The sequence below is a fragment of the Lissotriton vulgaris genome, chromosome 9, assembly GCF_964263255.1.
Source record: "Lissotriton vulgaris chromosome 9, aLisVul1.2, whole genome shotgun sequence".
Lineage (NCBI taxonomy): Eukaryota > Metazoa > Chordata > Amphibia > Caudata > Salamandridae > Lissotriton > Lissotriton vulgaris.
In genome coordinates this window covers 1,184,623,319-1,184,643,184 of record NC_141697.1, presented here as the reverse complement: position 1 = coordinate 1,184,643,184, position 19,866 = coordinate 1,184,623,319, and the positions used below count along the sequence as shown (strand labels likewise).

Sequence of the window (19,866 nt, the reverse complement as noted above, 5' to 3'; positions counted from 1 at the left end):
AAAAAGGAGGTACTTTCTGCATGACTGCAGGATCGGCGCATGAAACTACGCATCCTGTAAGTAAATGGACACGATCCAGTTATGCAGCTACAGAACGAAAAGAACCTGCAAGAGGGAAAGTATTTTGAACTTCTTTCGCAGGAACACAGAGGTCTAGAATGGACATAGTCTAATGTTTTTCTTGAGAAAAAGAAAGTCAAAAGAGTATCATCTTGCTAATCTCATTCTCTGAATTAGTTCCATCGCCTATTTGCTCAATCGAGTGAGAGTTTCGGTCTCCAGAATGCGGGTTCGGTCTTCTGAGAAGATAGTGGGAACAGGGAGAGTGTGAGGTGGCAAATCCTGAAAGGGAAGCATATAAATCTGTTTGACAACACTCCGTTGCGTTTGATGGGCAGTGTGGAAAATTAAAGGAAACCCTCCCATAGCCCCACAGGCTGCACAGATGCTCATGCTCCCTCAAGGGTCGGTTAAAGCTGTTTGGCGGGAGAGCTAAGGAGAAGGAGAAAAAGTATTGCTTATGCTGCCATCGACAACCTTTGCAGTTTTTCTCGTTCATTTAGGATTTACATGCTGCCTCCCAACAAATTTACGGCAAGCTATCCAACTTCTTACACAACTCAATTGCAAACATCTAAAGCAACTTTGCACACCATTCCAACCCCAGAGGACACATTGCTAACCTACCCACACACCAATTAAAATGGACATGTGACTGAATGGACAACCCTTAGCTGAAACAACACTGTATAAGTGAAGTGGACCATCAACTCAGGGACCCCAATGGACTCATGCCCCCACTACATCTACAACCGGGGAACATCACCAATCACCACCACCCTGACCCACATCATCAACACCTCCATCTCATCTGCCACTTTTCTGGATGAATGGAAACTTGCAGAAAACAACGTCCTCCTCAAGAATTTCACCATCTTCTAGACAACACGCAATCAGGATTCAGAAAGAACCACAGCACCGAAACAGTACTCATCGCGCCCACAGATAACATTCAAATCATCCTGGACCAAGGAGAAACAGTGGCCCTCATCCTGCTGCCCTCATCCTGCTCAACCTCTCCACGGCCTTCAACACAGTCTCTCATGACACCCTCATAAGAAGACTCCACAACATTGGAATACTAGGATTTCCTCTCCGATGTATCTGTTCCTTCCTCATAGGAAGAACCCAATAGGTCTAGCTGCCTCCCTTCACATCCGGACCAAGAGATTGATATGTGGAGTCCCATAGAGATCGTCCCTCACCCCCACCCTTTTCAACATATACATGACACCGCTCACCAACATCAGCAGATCACAAGACATCACCGTCATCTACTATGCCGATGACATCCAACTCATCCTTTCCCTGACGGACAAGACAGCCACAGCCAGGACCACCTTCACCAATTACATGACTTTGGTACCAGACTGGATGCGAACCAACTGCCTGCAGCTCAGCTCGACAAGAATGAAGTACTGGTCTACGGCAACAAGACCTCCCATGGGACTCCACCTGGTGACTGTTGGACATAGGACTAACACCCACAGACCACACAAGAAATGTAGGATCTTCCTAGATGACAAGGTCAACATGACGGCTCAAGTATGCACCTTCTGTCTTCACATCCTACGCATTCTTTGAATGATCTTTGAATGGTTGCCTCAGAACACCAGACGGACCATCACACACACTTATCACAATCAAGCTGGACTACAGCAACACTCTATGCTGGAATCTCCAAACAAATCCAACACAAACTCCAGACCATCCAGAATACCGAGACTCATACTCTACCTCTCATGCTGCACCCACATCACACCGCACCTTAAGAAGCTTCACTGGCTCAACATTTACAAGTTGAGTTGTATAACTAAACGCTTGAGGACCGGAGACATCGCCGAGTCAGGTTCCACTATCGGTAGAAGCACTGTGGAACGCCTATTTTATATGTACAGAACAGGCCCACAAAATCTACAAACAACACCATAGCGGAGTATATGCTTAATCTTCGATTATTACTATTTCTTGATTACATAAAACTGGCACCTGGAGCCTTTTGAAGCCCCGCCCATTCCGACAGGAAGATCACATTTCCAGTATCACCCTTGGAAATCGTTGGGTCTATTGATAAGAGAGACTGTCATAGAATTTTAGTCTTGAGAAAGGTGGTTTACATTTGAATAACATCACCGAAACGCGTCAACACCTGTGGTTTTTAATTGGTTATATCCCAGGAACGTGTTAATGTCCAATAGAATATAATGGACTGTGGACAACTTAGCACATAAAAATGAGAATTACTAGGAAGCAACTTATAATAAATGTAATTAATTGTTTGCACTTGGCTTCTTGTCTCTCACTTTTTAAATGAATGGAGCATTGTGTTTTTAATGTATTGAATTTTGATATATTGTAAACATTTTTTTTATATTGATGATTTGCGATAGATATTTTTGAAAAAATAAAAAGGTTTTTTCTTATGCATTTCCTTTGCAATATTATATGTACTATAATTGACCAGTGGGGTCCAGGGTCCTTTGAGTGACTATGCATGACTGCAGCTTTGTTGTGTGTGGGTGACACAATTAGTAAACTATATGTTGGTGTGAACATTATCTCTTCCCGTCAACACAGGGCCCGAAATACTTGAACAGAATCATACACTTTCACCAGCCCACAGACACCTATGCTATGCCTCACTCTCGCTTGCACACATTTGACGCATGGCAAAGCAATACCGGAAATCGCTCATTCTCCTACATCGCACCAAAATATGGAATGACCTTCCCAACACATCGGAGCCTCCTGCTCACTTCTTGAGTTCCGCAATAAGCTGAAGACTTTGGCTCTTCGTAAAAGCACCTTGGGGACCACCCACCTACCCACCGGCTGAAGGGCCAGGATACCCTCTCGGGTGAATAGTGCACTATACAAATCTATATAAAATAACATAACAACAAACACCTCGTATCTATGAAAAACCTTTTGTGCTGCTGTACGTGCTGCGAGGGCTAATGCAACTAAAACAACAGTCCCTGAGACTATCCCCTGGACCTTCGGTACCGCTGGTGAAAATGACAGAGGAAGTAAGCCTCAAGGACCAAAGCCACATCCTGACCTTTCTTGAAGCACTCCAGAACTAAATCAGCCTTCTCTCTACAGAGACATTTTTCCCATTGCTGCTATCACCATCAACTCTTCAACACTTTCACAAGGCTCTCTAGAGAGGGGTGAGTGTAAGAGATTTGAGTCCCCAGGAGCCCGATGATTGCAGCGGATGGCCTGGTAGTTCACAAATGTTGGTTTGGTCAATGCAACCAAAATTGGGTCCACCAATGCCTCATTGAAGATGAGCAATAGTTGAACCATGGAAAATGGTAGCTGTAAATTTCTGCATCCGTGTTCTTCTCTACAAGCAAAAGAAACTCAAGGACCTCTGAAACCTTTTGAAGAAGAGCTGTAAACAAAGTAACTTTCCCAGTGGGGCCCTCCAAGTCCATATTGGGGATATATCTAGGCCACTAGCATTCTGCAGACCTCTGTGGACTCCAACATCCATTCCTATAGGGGGCAGAAGACTGACTCATCATTGTGATACATGACGTGTGACATCTGAATGGGGTCTCGGTCAGCCAAACAGCCCCTCCAACCTACAAGGGGACTTTTCTGCCATAAACTGTTGTCCTTTGCATTGGGAACTGAACAAAATGTTCTTTGTCTTTAGAAAATTTGCTATACTTCATAATGGATCATGGGCAGAAATTATGAAGGACCATTAAGGTTTTCTTGGAATGAGGAGACAGGTCTGCGGGTGCCAGCATCTGCCCAGTTGAAAGCTCCAATTGGTTCTTAGGACCCATAGCCTGCCAGAGGGAGCTGGGATGGAGCAGAGCAGTGCGAGCATTGCCTGTCTGAAATCTGCTAAGTGGGGGTCTGGAAAGGAGCAGAAGTTTATTTTTCCAATGCACCACCTTGCAAGTAGGACTCCTCAGCAGAGGGGACTGGGGCTTGCAGGTGAAGTTTTTGATGGCCCTGGGACTTCTTTAGAGGAGACAAGCTCAACTCAAGCCCTTGGAGAACCTTGGAAGCAGTATGTAACAAGCAACGGCTAGTCCTTTCCCTCACCAGACAGAAGCAGCAAGCAGCAGGCCAACACAGCAAAGCAAAGCAAAGTTGCAGTCCTGCCTGACAGCTATCCAGCTCTTCTTCCTGGAAGAATGTCCTCAACCCAGATATGTTCTAAGGGACAGGCAGAGATGCAGAATGATTAAAATAAGTAAATAATAGGCCAGCTTTCTAAAAGTGACATTTTCAAACCTGCAATTTAAAAACCAATTTCACAAAAAATGTTGTATTTTTAAATTGGAAGTCCAGCGGCCCCAAATATCATTACATTTTAGACAGGGAGCACTTGCACTTTAGCACTGGTCAGCAGTGGTAAAGTGCCCAGAGTCCTAACACCAGCAAAAACGAAATGCAGCGCACAGTCAAAAACAGGAGGTCAGAGGCAAACAGACAGGGAAAAACCAGTCAAAAGATGCCAGGTCTAACAAACACCATGAGCAGAATTTAGGTTTTTATTCGGACTTTGAGCTCTTTCTTACAGGACTCCTGGTTGCAGAGCACTCTTCATTTAAAGCCCCTTGATGGCACTGCACCCTTTGAGCACTTTGTGCAGCGTTCATTACAAATCTTTCATTGTGCCTCTTGTGCATACTTGTAGTTGCACTGCATTGTTTAGGCTGCTTGTGCAAGAACTCTTGGTTGCCCAACAATGTTGAGCCCCGGCTGCAGCATCTTGCTTTTGCAACACTTCTTGTGTCCCTTGTTCAGGGACCCTTGCTTGCACTCTTTGTGTCACCTTTGCAGAGCCTCTTGGTTTCATAGCAGTCTTTGTTCGACCTGTGAAGATATTTTTGGTTGCATAGTACTCTTTGAGCAGCCCCTTTTGCAGAGGCTTTTGTTGCACAGCACTTAGTGACCCCCGTGCAAAGCCAGTTGGTTGAACTGTACTCTTTGATTCACCCCCGCCCCCAGTGCAGAGACATTTGGTTGCACTGCACTCTTTCATCCTCCCCCTTCCCCTCGCCCCATCCCCAGGTGCAGAGAATCTTGGCTGTACACCACTCGATGAAGCACCTGTGCAGAATCTTTTGGTTGTACAGCACTGTTTGGGACCCTGTGGAGAGGCTCTTAGTGACACAGCACTGTTTGTGCTCCTGTTGGGCTTTTGGTTGCACAGCACTCTTTCTTCCAACTTTGCAGAGACCCCTGGTGCCCCAATCCTTAGCATGCACAGGTTTGATGATAGTCTTGAATGCGCGTAGACAGAGTATTATACTCGCCTGTATTCCCAGTCAGGTGATACGCCTTCTCAAACTATCCATGATTACATTGCAGCTGCTTGCCCTCCACGGCCGCTCCCAACCGACTCCGCCTCCCTGGGAGGCAAGATTGCAATTCAGAAAGTCCAATATGCAATAAAGGCTCTAGCTTAGGGCAAAACGCCTGGATCAAACAGACTGCCAATTGAATTCTATGCCATCTACCTCGATATTCTAGCCCAGTGCTCACAAAATTGTATAACGCTGCGTGTTGCCTTCCTCTCGTGATGAGGAAGACCTTATTGGTGCCCCTCTTGAAACGCAACAAGCCTGGTAATAATGTCACATCATGTAGACCTTTGTCTATCCTCAATGTTGATTACAAGCTACTCAGCAAGACTGCTGCCTTTTGTTGGTAACCTCATCGACCCCAACCGGCGAGCTTTATACCACAAATACGTTCCCTAGTAACCGCTCATTGGTGCGATTGCATCTGCCTACCGCAGACTCCCAAAATGCCCTTGCCATCTCCATTGATATACAGAAGGCGTTCGATTCCCTATGATGGGATTTACTTTACACTGTGTTGGTGTGTATAGGCTGGGTGGGGGGTTTATAGGCTGGACACATATCATTATCGGTTATGGGTCGAGTTTTGCTAACTCAAATGGTCTTCATCCCTCGGCTCCTATACTACTTCTCTGCATTGCCTATCTGACTCCCTAGATCTTTGTTTAGAGAAGCAAATGGTCTACTGACCCAACTCCTTTGGGGATCTGAACGTCTCTGTATTGCCTTGAGGAAGTTGTGGCTAACAAGTGACTAGGGCGGGATGGCAGTCCCGGATCTTGAGCTCTATTACCTAGTGGCACAGATCAAGAGGGTGGCTCACTGGAGAGATCAGCGTTGGGGCAACCTGATCCCACACTCCAGAATCGTCCCTTTTCCCCCTGATCTAATGGGCATTCTGCCCGCACTACGACCTGGTGATCACCCATGCCTGGAGGACCCCTATTGGCAGCACTGTGTCTTGCCTATGCTCGCGCCCTTCACAGACTAAACATCCATTCGCTAAAGATTTCTCACTAGTCGTGTGGTTGCAGCTACGCATCGGGGAGATTAGTCTGGGTTACATGATTGGTGCTGCTGTTGCATGGCCAACCTCAGAGACTGCTGACTGTTCCTTGAGTTTGTGGACTTTTAAGGATTTGACTGAAGAATATGACCTTCCTCCCCAACATTATCTTTTATATTGGGAAATCACATTGGCTATCCACTGATCTTGAGTTTGTGGAGACTCAAAGCTGTCGGAATCCAAGAGACTTACGTTTGTGTGTACCACTGCTGACCGCAGACCCATGATAACCCTTTACTACAGGACACTCCTGTCCAAGCTAAAGGCAACTTGGTGACCCTACTTTAGCGTTAGGTGACTGATAGAGGCTTTCCACTATCACATTCGTACTCAGCTAATGTACTGTATGGGTCTCCCGTAATGGTCGCTTCAAGTTGATTCAATACTGTTATTTGCACGCCCAGCGCACTAATCTCATGTTCCCTGGCGCCCACACCACTTGTCACACTGACATCTGGTGGATTGAGCCTTACACCTTAGGGTATGGGACTGCCCAGTGCTTACACCTTATTGGGGTGCAGTCCTGCGCCTGATTAACTTAGCAGCTGACAGATCTTTTCAGGTGTCTTCGACAGTCTGATCACTACTAGGTTCGCTGATCTGGCATTGATACTTGATAGGAGACAATTGTCCATGGCCTGGAAATCTACAACAGGACCCTCTCTACAAGGATGGTGGTGTGAACTGAAAAAATTAGCAGGGTGCAAGGGTACATTGTTGAGGGGAGAAGCACAGAGGGGCCAGCCTAACCCTAACCACGGCCTGGCCTGGGAACAGTTTCTCCGAGACTGCCAAAATGCTGATGACAATGGGAAGTTGCTTTTTTATTCTGGACCAGGATTCTAGTGCCAAGTGAACTAGAACAATGCTACCTACCCCCTTGCCCTCCCACCGCCACTCCCCAGTGTGGTCTGTGTTGTGAGTGAGAGTTGCAATTGAGTCAGTCTATATAGGGGCGATGGCTGTATAGGACCTGTGTTTGGCTGGGCTCTGCCGAGCAAATGCTTTCCTACCCCCACTCCTGCAGCTTGAATGCATTATCTAATCATTTCTTGATCAGAGGCTAGCCTGCCCAGTGATTGTTTGATATGTTGCTCTGTTTTTGGTTTATTCTTTCCTTTCTCTTTTCTCCATCCCCTTGTTTTCTTTACCTTTCTAGTAATTTTCCCCTTTTTCCCCGGGATATCTTTCCCTTTATTCTTGCTTATTCCATATGCTGTTATGTCTTTATTGACCTATGCTCTTGCCTTATTTACCATATGTCCTTGGCTCACAATTGCTTATTTGCTATTGAAGCTACACATTTATTTGTAGTTATCGGTTTGTACAGCGCGCTGCCTAAATTAGTCATTTCTTTTGCATTGGACAGCCTCATACCTATAGTACTGGTCCTTTTTTTTTTTTTTACATTTCTCCTCTTTTTTTTCTGTATTGATCTATGTACACCATTGAATTAAATGGGTTTAAAAAACACATCTTGGTGCAGGGCAGGGGAGTCATCGTCTCTCACCTAAAGATACTGGTTGTTTGGTGGTATCCTTCCGCCTCTACTTGAGTGTTTGCCTTCAACTGCATGATGGACTATGTTACAGCTGTAGCCCTCGCTGTCCGCCCTACTAACTGTCTCCCTTATGCCTCCCTGTAATGTGCTAATGCTGCATTGTTATTGCATCAATCCCGAAGTATTGGATTTGCCGATGCTTGTTTGCGCTCCTTCAAAAGGTTATGGTTAGTAGTGTCTTTTTTTGGTCCAATCACGACTGGAATTTGGTCATTTGTTCCATGCTGACTTTCATAAAAACGGTTTGCAACACATGCAGAAGGAGGTAACTAGTGATTTTTGGCTTTAAAAAGTTTGATTATGGCTTCTAGTTTACAAAACAATCTTATTTAAATCTGCTTGTATTATGCATTGCATCCGAATTTTCCAACTATTTGTCTTTGATAAATTAACTTTCTTGTTCCTAATACTTGTTAATGATTCTGAAGTTTAAATCCCAAAAGTGGAGAGGTGCAACTTTTAGTGTGCAAGGCGCCTTTTGTGAGATATCCTGTTCAGGTGCCCTTTGTTATATTTCCTGACCCAATCACTGACAGCAGAGAGAAATTCTTGACATAATGTCACTGATAGCTGAGCAGTGTAGAAAGGGTTGAGATGAAGGAGGTAGATCCAAGGGAAGGGGACAAAGAATGGGGCAGCGGGGCACTACAGAAGCAGAGGGCAGCCATCTTCCCCCTTCTCTGCCACTGGTGGTTACTCAGGGTGCTTCAGAGTCTGGTGAGGACTTGAATGTGTGGTTACTAGGTAAGGGACCTTGTGGGGGTGAGCCTCACTGAATTAATGTAAATGCCTGACCATATTGTTTCTGTTCTTGATCACTTCAGGAATCTGAAAAGAAAGTTCCCTCATCTATGTTCCGCTCCACATGTCAACGCCTTCTGGCCTGGACACCTTCTGGACAAGCTCCGCATCTACATTCCAAACCTTACTCCAACACCAGGAGATGCCCTTTTCAGCCATATCAAACCCAAAAGGGAGTCTTATCCAGGGATCTACAACAATACGCATACCTGGCCTGTGTCCGACCAGGGCTACGTGATCTACGGAGATACTGACAACAAAAACTACATTTTATAGGATTAGCTTAATTTCGGGAGGAGTCATTATTAAATGTGGCATTCTGCCAGTGACCTGTTATGACACCTAACACCTTTTTAAAGTACAAGACTATTTCTTCTGTATCCTTTTGCACCTCTCCGTTATTGCTGGTGTTCACCCTCTGTATCTGCCATGCAAGAGTATGTCGACGAAATCTTTGCGAATCTTGGTGGAAGATCAGCAGAAGAGTTAGAGGTAACACTACTGTCTTCGAACAAGCAGGATCTTTCTTTTCTGGAGTCGTATTTTCCATTTAACATCACTGGTCTATTCTACAAGCAGAAAACCTTGGGTACTCCAAACCTGGTGCTTTGTGAAAAGAATGGACCCTTTTGTCATCAATCTGTCTGGCTTCAGAACCCATGTTTGTCAAGTTGTCCATTTCCTTCCTGCTCCTTCTCACTCTGCTTAAAGGCATCTGATATAAAACTGCTACCCATTTAATCAGGTTCTACATCAGCGCTCCAATGTTTGTATTATCACAGAGCACCAATGTTTATATTATCAATGCACCAATATATGTGCTCTTTGATTTATATTGTTGTAATGCTGCAGACCAACCCCAGTTTTACTGGAGGTGACCTCTGATCAAAGAAAAGCTGCCCACCTTCATCCTTAAATTAATGCCAGGAGAGACAGCATGGACCATGAGAAAATCTGTAGATTTTCCAACAGGCTGCTGCCTCTGACCGGCTATTGGTACCTCAGCAGCATTGGTCAAATGACTTCGGATGGCTAAACTCATTGCTGTAACCAGGTAAGGGTACCGCCTACCTCCATATCATTTGGACACCAAGCTTCCAATCATGGGCGTCTCTATTAGAAATCATTGTTATGAGATGTGTCAGTCCAAATGATTCAACAAAAGCAACCTATAACTTCCAGAACCTACTAAGTTATCAGATAGAAGCTCAAGGCTGGAAGCCTGTTGCCCCAGTGACATTGAGCCAGCGGCCAACACTATAGAAGGAGACAGAACTGTACACTGTAATGGAAAGGTTTCATTGGGCTAGGAAGTGGCAAGGGGACAGGATGGGATGGATTCACAAACCGGAAGGAAAACTAAAAGGGGTTACAAAGGAGTGTGAGGATGCTCCAGCCAAAGAGCAGAACTGAAGGGGCTTTACAGGCAGGACAAAGGGACTGACACACACATGCAGAAGAAAGGGGTTGATAAGTAAGCACTAGTTGGGGAGTGTTTGAATGTAGTGTATTGATGTACACATGCTGGCTAGACACCTGTTTGTATTCCCGACTGCCCGCACCAATCAGTGCAAATGCCTGTCTGGAAAGCTTTAGATTCCTTTCTTAGGTCCATTTTCTCCAATCGTAAAGGCATTCTGTACAGAAAATAATACGTAAGCTGTAAATGTAGGAAAGTAGGTTATTATGTAGTGAGTCTGGATAGGCTTCACTATAAACTTATCTCATGTTACCCAAATAGGTCCTTGGATTCATACTAATAAATCCCTAGCTCACTCCAGGTTGTGTGACACAGAGCAGTCAGGCTTTACTGGAGGAACATGAGGGAAGCATTTCAGAGCACCAACCTGGGCGATCAGTAATTGCCACGACTCAAAGGATATATGACATCATTTTTAAAAAATAAAGCAGTGTTTTAAATATACATTTAGACATCAAAATGATTACAATCGCATGAGTATAACCCGGACTTATAGATTTTTAAAGGGAAAATAAATCCGTGCATTTCACTCCTGCAAAACATTAACATTGTGGTAAATAGGGAAATGGACTAGTGACAAACTATCACTTGCAGGTCGAGTTCAATGGAAACCACTGGGTGTGAAGGTGAGGCGGGTCCCAGGACCAAGCTTGGACAGTCAGTTGAATTTAACCTGGCTTGTAGGTTATGCCCGGGTGCTGAGTAGTCCCGACTGTCCCTGGTGCTGAAAACAGGAGCCACTGGCTATCGTCAAGAGGCCACTGCAGCTTGCACTACACATTGCCCCTGTCTGCGTTGCCATGATGGTAACAACACAACTACTAACAATCACACTCTTACAAGTGTCACAATTCAGACTACTCCAGGCCTATGTGAATAGCTTGGGTGGCAGGTAATAGCCATTTTTAATGTATACTGAATTAATAATTGACTGTTTTTGTGGTCATCTCAGACAGTGCCATTTTTTGGCACACAGCCATAAGTTCTAGTGTTGACAATTAAGTGCTGGTGTCAAGCACCGGAAACCACTAGCTTAAATTAAGCACTGCTTTTGGGAGATTTCCCTCAGTGTGCCCAATGGCCAGTGATTGTGCCTGATGGCCAGTGATTCTGCCTGATGGCCAGTGATTCTTTGCATCCGGGAGTGCAGTTCTTGCCTGCAGGCTGCAGGGAACTAGTACCTCTAGTCCAAGTCAGTTCTGGAGTTGCCTTGGGCTTGCAGATGGGTTCCTCTTCCCCCTGGAACCAGTCTCTGTTCCATGATGAGTCGCAGTCATGCAGTTGCAGGGTGGTTGCCACAGGGGCAGTCTTTAGTGCCTTTTCTTTGTGCAGGTCCTGAAGTTGCAGACTATGGTCTTTTCTTTGTCTTTGGTTGCAAGTTGATCAGATCTGAAGTTTTGGTGCCAGGGGAGCCCCCTCAAATCCTAGATTTAGGGGCATTAGGGGTGAAGGAGCTAGGATCTAAAGAGCTACTAGCCCCATTGGCTAATCCGCACCGGAGGTGACAACTTCTGGGGGACCATGTCACCTTTTTTCCCAGAAGCCTCTATTATGCCACTTAAAAAAATTGTCAGAACCCTTCTTCGGCTATATAGACCAGGTAGCCCACCCTGGGGGTGTGGCTAGCCTTCTGGGGGTGTATGCCTCCTATCTAATGTTCCCATCTGCCCGGGTTGCAATTGTGGGGCATATCAGAGGCGGTGAGGCTCTGATATGCCACTTCACTAGCCATCCTGTCACGGAGCGGGGTGGCAGGCCTTTGTTTCTGACTTCTGGGAGCATTCATACCTCCTGGTAGGGGATCAGATTTCTATCTTGGCGGCAGCAGCTGCAGGCTTTTAGCCTGGCCACATGAAAGGCTGGGGCAACCAGGTGGGCAGTCTCTAAGGTAGCCAACTGACCTTGGGAGAAAGTCGGGTTTGATACCAAACATGACACTTTAAGTGGGACCATAGTGGAGCTGGTATCCTGGGAATGCCCAGGTGCCAGCCTATGTAATTCTTTTGCCCCCTCAACACTTATAGTAGCCCCCAAGGAAAGGAGGCTTCTATAGGGACGAATTGGCATGCACTTATATGTCCACACATTTAATATAATGCACTATGACTCCTAGGTTCAGGGGCTCTACCTTAGGGGTGACTGGCATATATTGAAAATAGTGCTGTGACTTTGCTTCTCATGGTGAAGGCAACTACCGAAGGAAGATGAAAAACAAATTAAAAGCTAAAACATTAGTAAAATTGAAAATTAAACTATTGTACAGTAAAAAAAAAAATCAAAGTTGTGAGGTATATTTGTCTAATGTTGTAGATTGATAGAAAGAGTGAACCATGAAACAACTGATCTTTAACTCAAAGGGTTAACCCTCTTTTCACTCATATTTTGTATACATGTATCCCTTTCATCCCGCTTCCTTAAGAAATTAAAACCCAACTGTCATTTAAGTGGGAAATTACCCTGTACCAGAGGATGTAAGATTGGCATCTATTTGTGGCTCTAATATTCCCCTGAATTTTTTGTTTACTGTTTACCAGTTTCTTTGAAATGCCGAAATATGACAAAAAAGTGTATTTTTGTAAATAAAAGCTGCCTACGAAAGGTGACTATGATAACCACAACAAAATGGTTACGTCTTTAATTAAACATATGTAGCAGCCCAGCATAAAAGAGGCATCCTTGTGAGTGGCTGACTGTGACATGCAAACTCAAGAATGCTTTTCTGAATCCAAAATGTATGTATGCAGATTGCATTCAAGAGCTGTGAGGCACATCAGAAGTGCCTTTATGAGTATGATTGTATTCAGGTTAGGCCATCATAGCAGTTGAAGTACTATGTAAGAAAGAGGAGTGTGTGTGTGCGTTTGTGCGCACATGCGCAGTCCTACATCTAGTGTAAGAATGTGCTCTCTCTTCCACATTTCTTCAAAAAAAGTCCGAAGTTTATATTTAGTATTGTATTAAATACTGTGATGTGTTGCTGCTGTTGCCAAGACTGCCAAACTATGGGGTTTTAATGGCTTATGTTTTCAAGTTGCAGATGCTGGCACTTTGTTGATGAAAAGGGCACGGATGCAGCCCTTGCTAATGTTACACAATGCAATATTGCCAAAGCAACACATGCAGATATCTGAGCCAATCAGCACCCCAAGTTTAAACTTCTAAATTATAATCAATTGAGTGTCTTAATTTTTATGTAGCTTTGGGCTAACACTTGGTCAAACTTGAATTTCTTGAGATTGTCCGCTCCTGTGACTCTTACGCCAACAAATGCAAAATAATAATTTGGGGGTTCTGTAAGACACTCAAGTAAGTGACCTGTTTTCAATGCGCACAAAATGCTACAGAATCAAAATATTTAAAACACACAGACCTGAATCTATGCAAGAACGTGATTAATTTACTCTTATATCACGCATGCTGTGAAATATTGCAAGAAATATAAGTCTGGGAGGTGCTTTGTATTTGTATAGTGCAACTCAGCGCGGAGCGAGTATTGCAGAAAAAATATAATCTTTAGGTGTTCTTTGAAGCAAGTGACAATAGAATAACCATATAGGCCAGTCCAACATTTCATAGCTGTGATGCAGGTTGGTTAGTGTTTTATATCTAGACATTCTTGTTAATCTGCTTGTGAATATTTGACGTTTCGACTTTGGCGAGTGATTCAATGGGTCATCACCAGGACAGGAAAAACAATTCAGGAGCATTAGGTGATGATGATGAGGAATAGAATGCCAGTAAGTCCAGAGCTGGTCAATTCAGGGGGCAAACAGTTTAAAAAAAGGAGCAGCCGAGTTCCCATGAAGCATGAAAGACTCAGCATACCGTGAAGCTCTGAGGAAGACACTCACTGAATAGCTACAGTTGCTATGAATTAGAGCTTCATGTAAATCTAGGTGGTTGCTGGGTCATATAGTCCAATATGATTGCAGCAGCTTTGTATGTTCATGCCCTTATCAAGATGATCTCCTCAAACAGAAGATCCTGAATACGCTCTTTTCATCACTTCCTACTTTCGTATCACATTATTCAGAGACATAACTTTCTATGTGTTGTGCACTTAGCTGACAGATAATGCCACTCAGCAGAAGTTAGCGCAGTTCTGCAAACGAGAGAATTTTATTTGGGGACATTTTATTTGTACAAGTGTTAAATTGAATTATGAAACAAAATATGGCAATAGTTGCTTGTTGCCCATGACGGAACCGTTCCGTCACGAGCCTCGGGTGGGATGTGCTGGTGACGGAACAGTTCCGTCACGGCCCGCTCGCCGCGCCTGCATGGTGCTGATTTTGCGCCTGCGCGGCGCGTTCTATTAAGCGGGCGGGGCCGTGGCGGAACCGTTCCGTCACAAGCACAGCCCACCCGAGGCTCGTGACGGAGCGGTTCCGTCACGAGCACAGGAGCGCCGTGCGGCCCCCCCTCCCCCTTAGCACTGCGGCGGAATAGCCGCCGCTGCTAAGGGGTGAAGGTGTTTTGCCACAATTTACTCTCTCCCTTGCTTCTAGATTGCATTTAACAAGAATTATAAATGATATGTAAATAACATTATCAGAAGGAAGTGAGGAGACTCTTTCTTGGTTATTACATGTGCTCATGGCATCATTTTATGTAGGAATATAACGAAAAGGAAAGAAAACAAGGTAATTGGCAGTTGTGACAGCACTGCACTTAAGCAATTAAAACAATGGATGACAACCCAAATTGTACTTGGTGCTAGGTGTGCGTGGGTGAAGACCACGGTAGCGGCGCAAGTGCCAACGTGATCAGCAAAGGCGGCGCGAAGTTGCCAACTGCCAATTACCTTGTTTTCTTTCCTTTTCGTTATATTCCTATATAAAATGATGCCATGAGCACATGTGATAACCAAGAAAGAGTCTCCTCACTTCCTTCTGATAATGTTGTTTACATATTACTTATAATTGTCTTTAAATAACACCAGTTGGGATATCATATGTGTATACCATACTACCTACCCCAATCCCAACACAGTTAACGGGTTTATGCTCCTTTTGTACATACATCATCTTAGCAAAGCACAAAAATCTCCTAGCTCCCCGGTGGACCAGTGTCAGGTACATGCTGCAGTGGCTGTAGACCTAGTCTCTCATTACAAGTGACATCTTAATTCCCATTGAGCCGGTAACAGCAATAACTGGCCCCCTTGGGATTTTGAGATCCAAGGATTTCTTTACTTCCACAAAGACCTTTTGGTGGGTGAATACAGTTAAAATCCCCTCGTGAAATTATGATAAAAAATGAGGAACTAACTGGCAAATATGAGCTAGAATTACTGATTCCCTGATAATTCTTCGTTTCTTGGGGATCCCCGAGGGTCCACCTTGTAATACGCCAGATTGTCCTTACCCCCAGTGTTACGGTTATTCCCCATATCGGTATCTTTGCGGGTGGGGAAGATCACAGCTATTTAGCCTGTCATACATACAAAGGAACTCCGGTTCCTCTTTAGCCCTTGGTGAGCTGTACTCCAATTCTGTCAGGGCAGCAGAGGGATGTACACCACTTTTCTGGTGGGCTACGTACATTCAGAGCAGCCACCGCCACGATAGCTCCTCCTAAACCCTTAAAACGTTGCTGTGCATTCTCACTATTCAGTGTGCCCACACAAGTTTTCTACTTCTCAAAAACAGACACCCAAAGTGGGAAAATGATAAAATAAATGTCTCTGACATGCTTGGAGTTTTCTCCCAGTGTGTGGGGGTCTTCAGTTTGTTTTACTATTTGGGAATGCCAGGCTTACTCTGGCAGTCGCAAACCGGATTAGGGTACATTGTAACATCCACCCCTAATGCAACGCAGTTATGAAGGTTTTTTACTTATGGCCCAATGTCAGTCAGGCTTTCGGTCAAAGGTTTCCATCAGCAGAGCCATTGGAGAGGGGATTACAGTTCACACACCTCTAGATAGTCTGTGACCTGAGTGTTTGGTGGACAGAGTACTCTGCCATGTATCTGATGGAGTACCTAGTCTGCCAAATTCTAAATATGCCCCTTATTTCTGTATCTCTTTGTGCTCTCCCCTTCTGGATGGAGTTCAAACATGACAAATTAAGATGCTGTCACTCAAGATGACCGACATTTGAAGAAACAAATGACTGTCCTGTGAGTCGATCCAAAATATTGTAATTGTACGAGGCGTCAAAGCACTTTTCAGCGAGTAGCACGCTACTCCGGACCCCAAAAAGGATATATAATGGCACAGCTAACAAATCAGTAGCTGAAAGGAGGGGGCTGCTCCAAAGCCTCTCTTATGTATAGTGTGTATCATTATGTTATTCATTACATATGTCTGGTCGGATGTCAAGCCGAAACCTAAAAGGTGGAGTAATAAAGTATGGTAGGGAAAAGAGAAGCACGTGTCTAATGGGGTAAAACTTGCTCAAAGAGAAGAGAGTCCAAAGATGGAACAGTTGAGAGCCTGAGCTACCTCTGCTCTTTTTAGGCTCACCTTGGCCTGTTTCAAGCCTCTTCTGTTTTCCATTCGAAATACCAGGGATATTATGAACATTATGAGGCCTCCTCTGGTTTCTGGTTTTCAGTTGTCAAGTGCTGGCTCAGAGCTCTGACTCTCAGGTGTTCATTTCCTCGGATCAGAATGTCTCATAAATTAGAATATCCTCTAGAAATAACACCATTGTAGATATCAGCTCCCTAATGTCCTGATTCCTTAGAGGTACCAGGAACATTTTCGTCTCACCCTTCGCCCCTTAATGCTTTAAAGTAATCGATAGCAGAGCATAACACAAGATGACAAAACCCCATACCTTAATATAATGTCTCTGCACTCTGGTCACATTAGCGTAATATTTGAAAGTCCTCCCTCCATTCTGGGGAGTAATTTTCACAGTAGAACTTGTACACAACATTATTTGTCAGAAGGATGGACGTATAAATATTATGGGGCATTTTACTGTGATTATGGGTTAGTTTCTGTCGTGTCTTCAGACCAATACCGACAAACACTAATAGTGTGTGTTCAGGAGATTTATTTCTTACTTCTTACTCGTTCCCTGTCCCTACTCTAACTGCCCCTTTCTTGTCTCTGCCCCTCCTTTTCCTCTAACCCCGTGACTCCTCCCATCCCAACGACTAGACCGTGCACATCATTACAGTTTCCTACGAAGGTTGAGCCTCTTTGGGAACAGATACAGCAGCCCTCTAACCTCAGTCTTTAAACACACAGCCCATTATGCCTGACACACTTCCCTAAAAGAGGCACATTCCTTCGCCATACTGACAATACATCTCCACAAACTATACAGACTACTACCTTTTTTGCAGCACCGTAAAAAAGCAGAATATGGGCTAGACGCATGCCAAATAACAACAATAATAACACACTGTTTGCAGCATGTGCTGCTTTAGGATCACATGCTCTGCACACTACTGCCATCTTGTATTAGCCGCAGATGTTGCAAGATATTTTTCTCCAAAGTGGAGGTTCAGTTTTTGAGGTGACTCGTGATCCCTCCTAGACACCCACAATGCACCAAGACACAGACTCTACCTTGGATTGTTTTTCGCTGCCATTGGATTGGGTCTTGTTTTATGGCGCGCTATGATCTTCAAGCTGCAAAAAGCAATCGTTCTAATGCAAACACCAGATTCGCCTCCAATGATTTAAGAAGACACTCACTGACTGTTCGACAATCTCTTCAGACTCAAACTAGAGTATTTCTTATCGGCAAGGCCATATAAGAATGATTAATGATGGGGTAGGTTACAGAGAACACACCATTTCAGTGTTGCCCCAAATACAACATCAAGTTTCCACTGTTGGACCAACACAGTGTCTTCTTGTACGTCTGTTTACCAAGAGCGACCACAAGGAGTTAAACTTTTTGGAGTGCCAGGCCTTTAAAAATAAGCATGCTGTTGCAGGAGGGAATGCCAGTGGGTGCACTACAAAATGCAACACAAAAACTTTCCCAAGCCTTTGACCGAGTCTGGCACCGAAGACCTCAAGGGAACATACTCCAACGGAGAAGGGGAGGTCCATGCAGTATCCCACGAAGCCAGGACGAAGCCAGGGTGATCGGAGTCCACAAAACGTGGCCGCAGAGATTCTATCAGCACTGACCACTATCCCCGAAACCGCTCAGCCTTAAGAATCTGTTTTGTATCTAAAAAACGCATGCAACTGCCGGCTGAGACCCTGGTACACCAGCCTCGGAACCAAGGTTGATGATGAAGTTGGCTTCGAAACAGGCCTCAACAGCATCTTTGATGTTTAGTGTCCTGCACCATTACAAGAACAGGGGCAATCTGATGTTAGATAAAGGAGGATCTATGCTGATGTTGCATGCCCCCCACTTCATATACTGGTGGGACAAGTACATGCAAAGAAAAGGAAGCTCACTTCCTAGGAGACTAGACCTAAGGAATTCAGAAGACATAGACCGATAGATCTTAGTCCACCACCATGTGAGAGAGTGCTCGGCAACTTGTCAAGAGGACGTGCTGCTCTGTGGGAGCCCAGAAGGAAGATTGACAGGCACTACCAAGAGAGAGAAGTGGACACGACTCACCCCAGCAGGAACCAAGACATGGATGGAGAAAAAGACTCTGAAGACCAGGACGAAGACGTCTAGACAGAGGATTAGTGGTCACCACCAACAGATGGAAATAAGAGCCCCAAAGCCCTGGAGGGCTATGGCAACCCGGGCGAGGTTAAGGAATTGTACAGAATGGGAGAAGGGAGGGGAAGTGGCGAGTATAGGTTTTTTTGGGGGGTTGTTTTTTTCATTCTCTTCTGTCTTCATACTTGCTTTCCACCCCTTCTTAGCTGCCCCAAGTGAAGGTACATACAAAGTGATGGGTTAAAAGAATGAAAAAATAACCAATAAGAGAGGGATCCTGATATGGGATCCCTGACAGTCGAGAAAAAGGTGAGAGACTAGGCATAGAAAGGAGAAAGTGAAGGTGTCTTAACTAACAGAAATATACATTGACTGAAAAGGAATCCCTTTGTAACAAAGGCAAATGAAGTTAACTGGAGGCAATGGCTGCTTCTTTTTAAGACCCAACCCTCATTTAAGTAGGAAATGGCTGCCTTATGGGAAGAAAAAGCCCCCCTCCCCCAAACCTTTTCCATATGTCTAACTAATAAGGAGAGCAAAAAGACATCTTAGGGTTCTAAGTCTGAGCCTAATATTTTTCTTTTGTGTTCTCTTTGTTTTTTTCCTCGATGAGTTAACAGGTTAGGGTCTTGGTTTTGAAAGATCTAAGGTTAAGGTGTTTACTCAGCATTCATTCAAATAGTGGTCAGTCTTGAAAGTGCTAAGTATTTGGGATTTTCCAGTTTTATGATGATCTGTGCATGAGTGTAGTTGTAGCAGGTTAATTTGAAGGACTTGACGAGGTCCAATAGCCAGGCGAGGTGCACATTGAAAATCTCCACCTCTGAGAAGATTGAGCCTTGAGATAAAACTCCATTGGTGGTGAAAGGAGCTGATGTGATTGGATGCAGCAAGATGATGTTGCACGTGCTTTGAAGATGGGAAGAGATCTAATCTAGAATACTTCATTGTATGCCCAGCTCT

General features: G+C 44.6%; 1 protein-coding gene across 1 annotated transcript in view; it reads left to right on the top strand.

The window, feature by feature from the left end:
- Nucleotides 1-10,694, top strand: part of EFCAB12 (EF-hand calcium binding domain 12) — a 103,820-nt gene extending 93,126 nt beyond the window's left edge. The window contains exon 9 of the mRNA XM_086939237.1: nucleotides 8,848-10,694. Coding sequence (XP_086795363.1) covers nucleotides 8,848-9,100 — 253 coding nt within the window. The 3' untranslated portion in view covers nucleotides 9,101-10,694. The remainder of the gene's footprint in view (nucleotides 1-8,847) is intronic.
- Nucleotides 10,695-19,866: the final 9,172 nt, after the last annotated feature.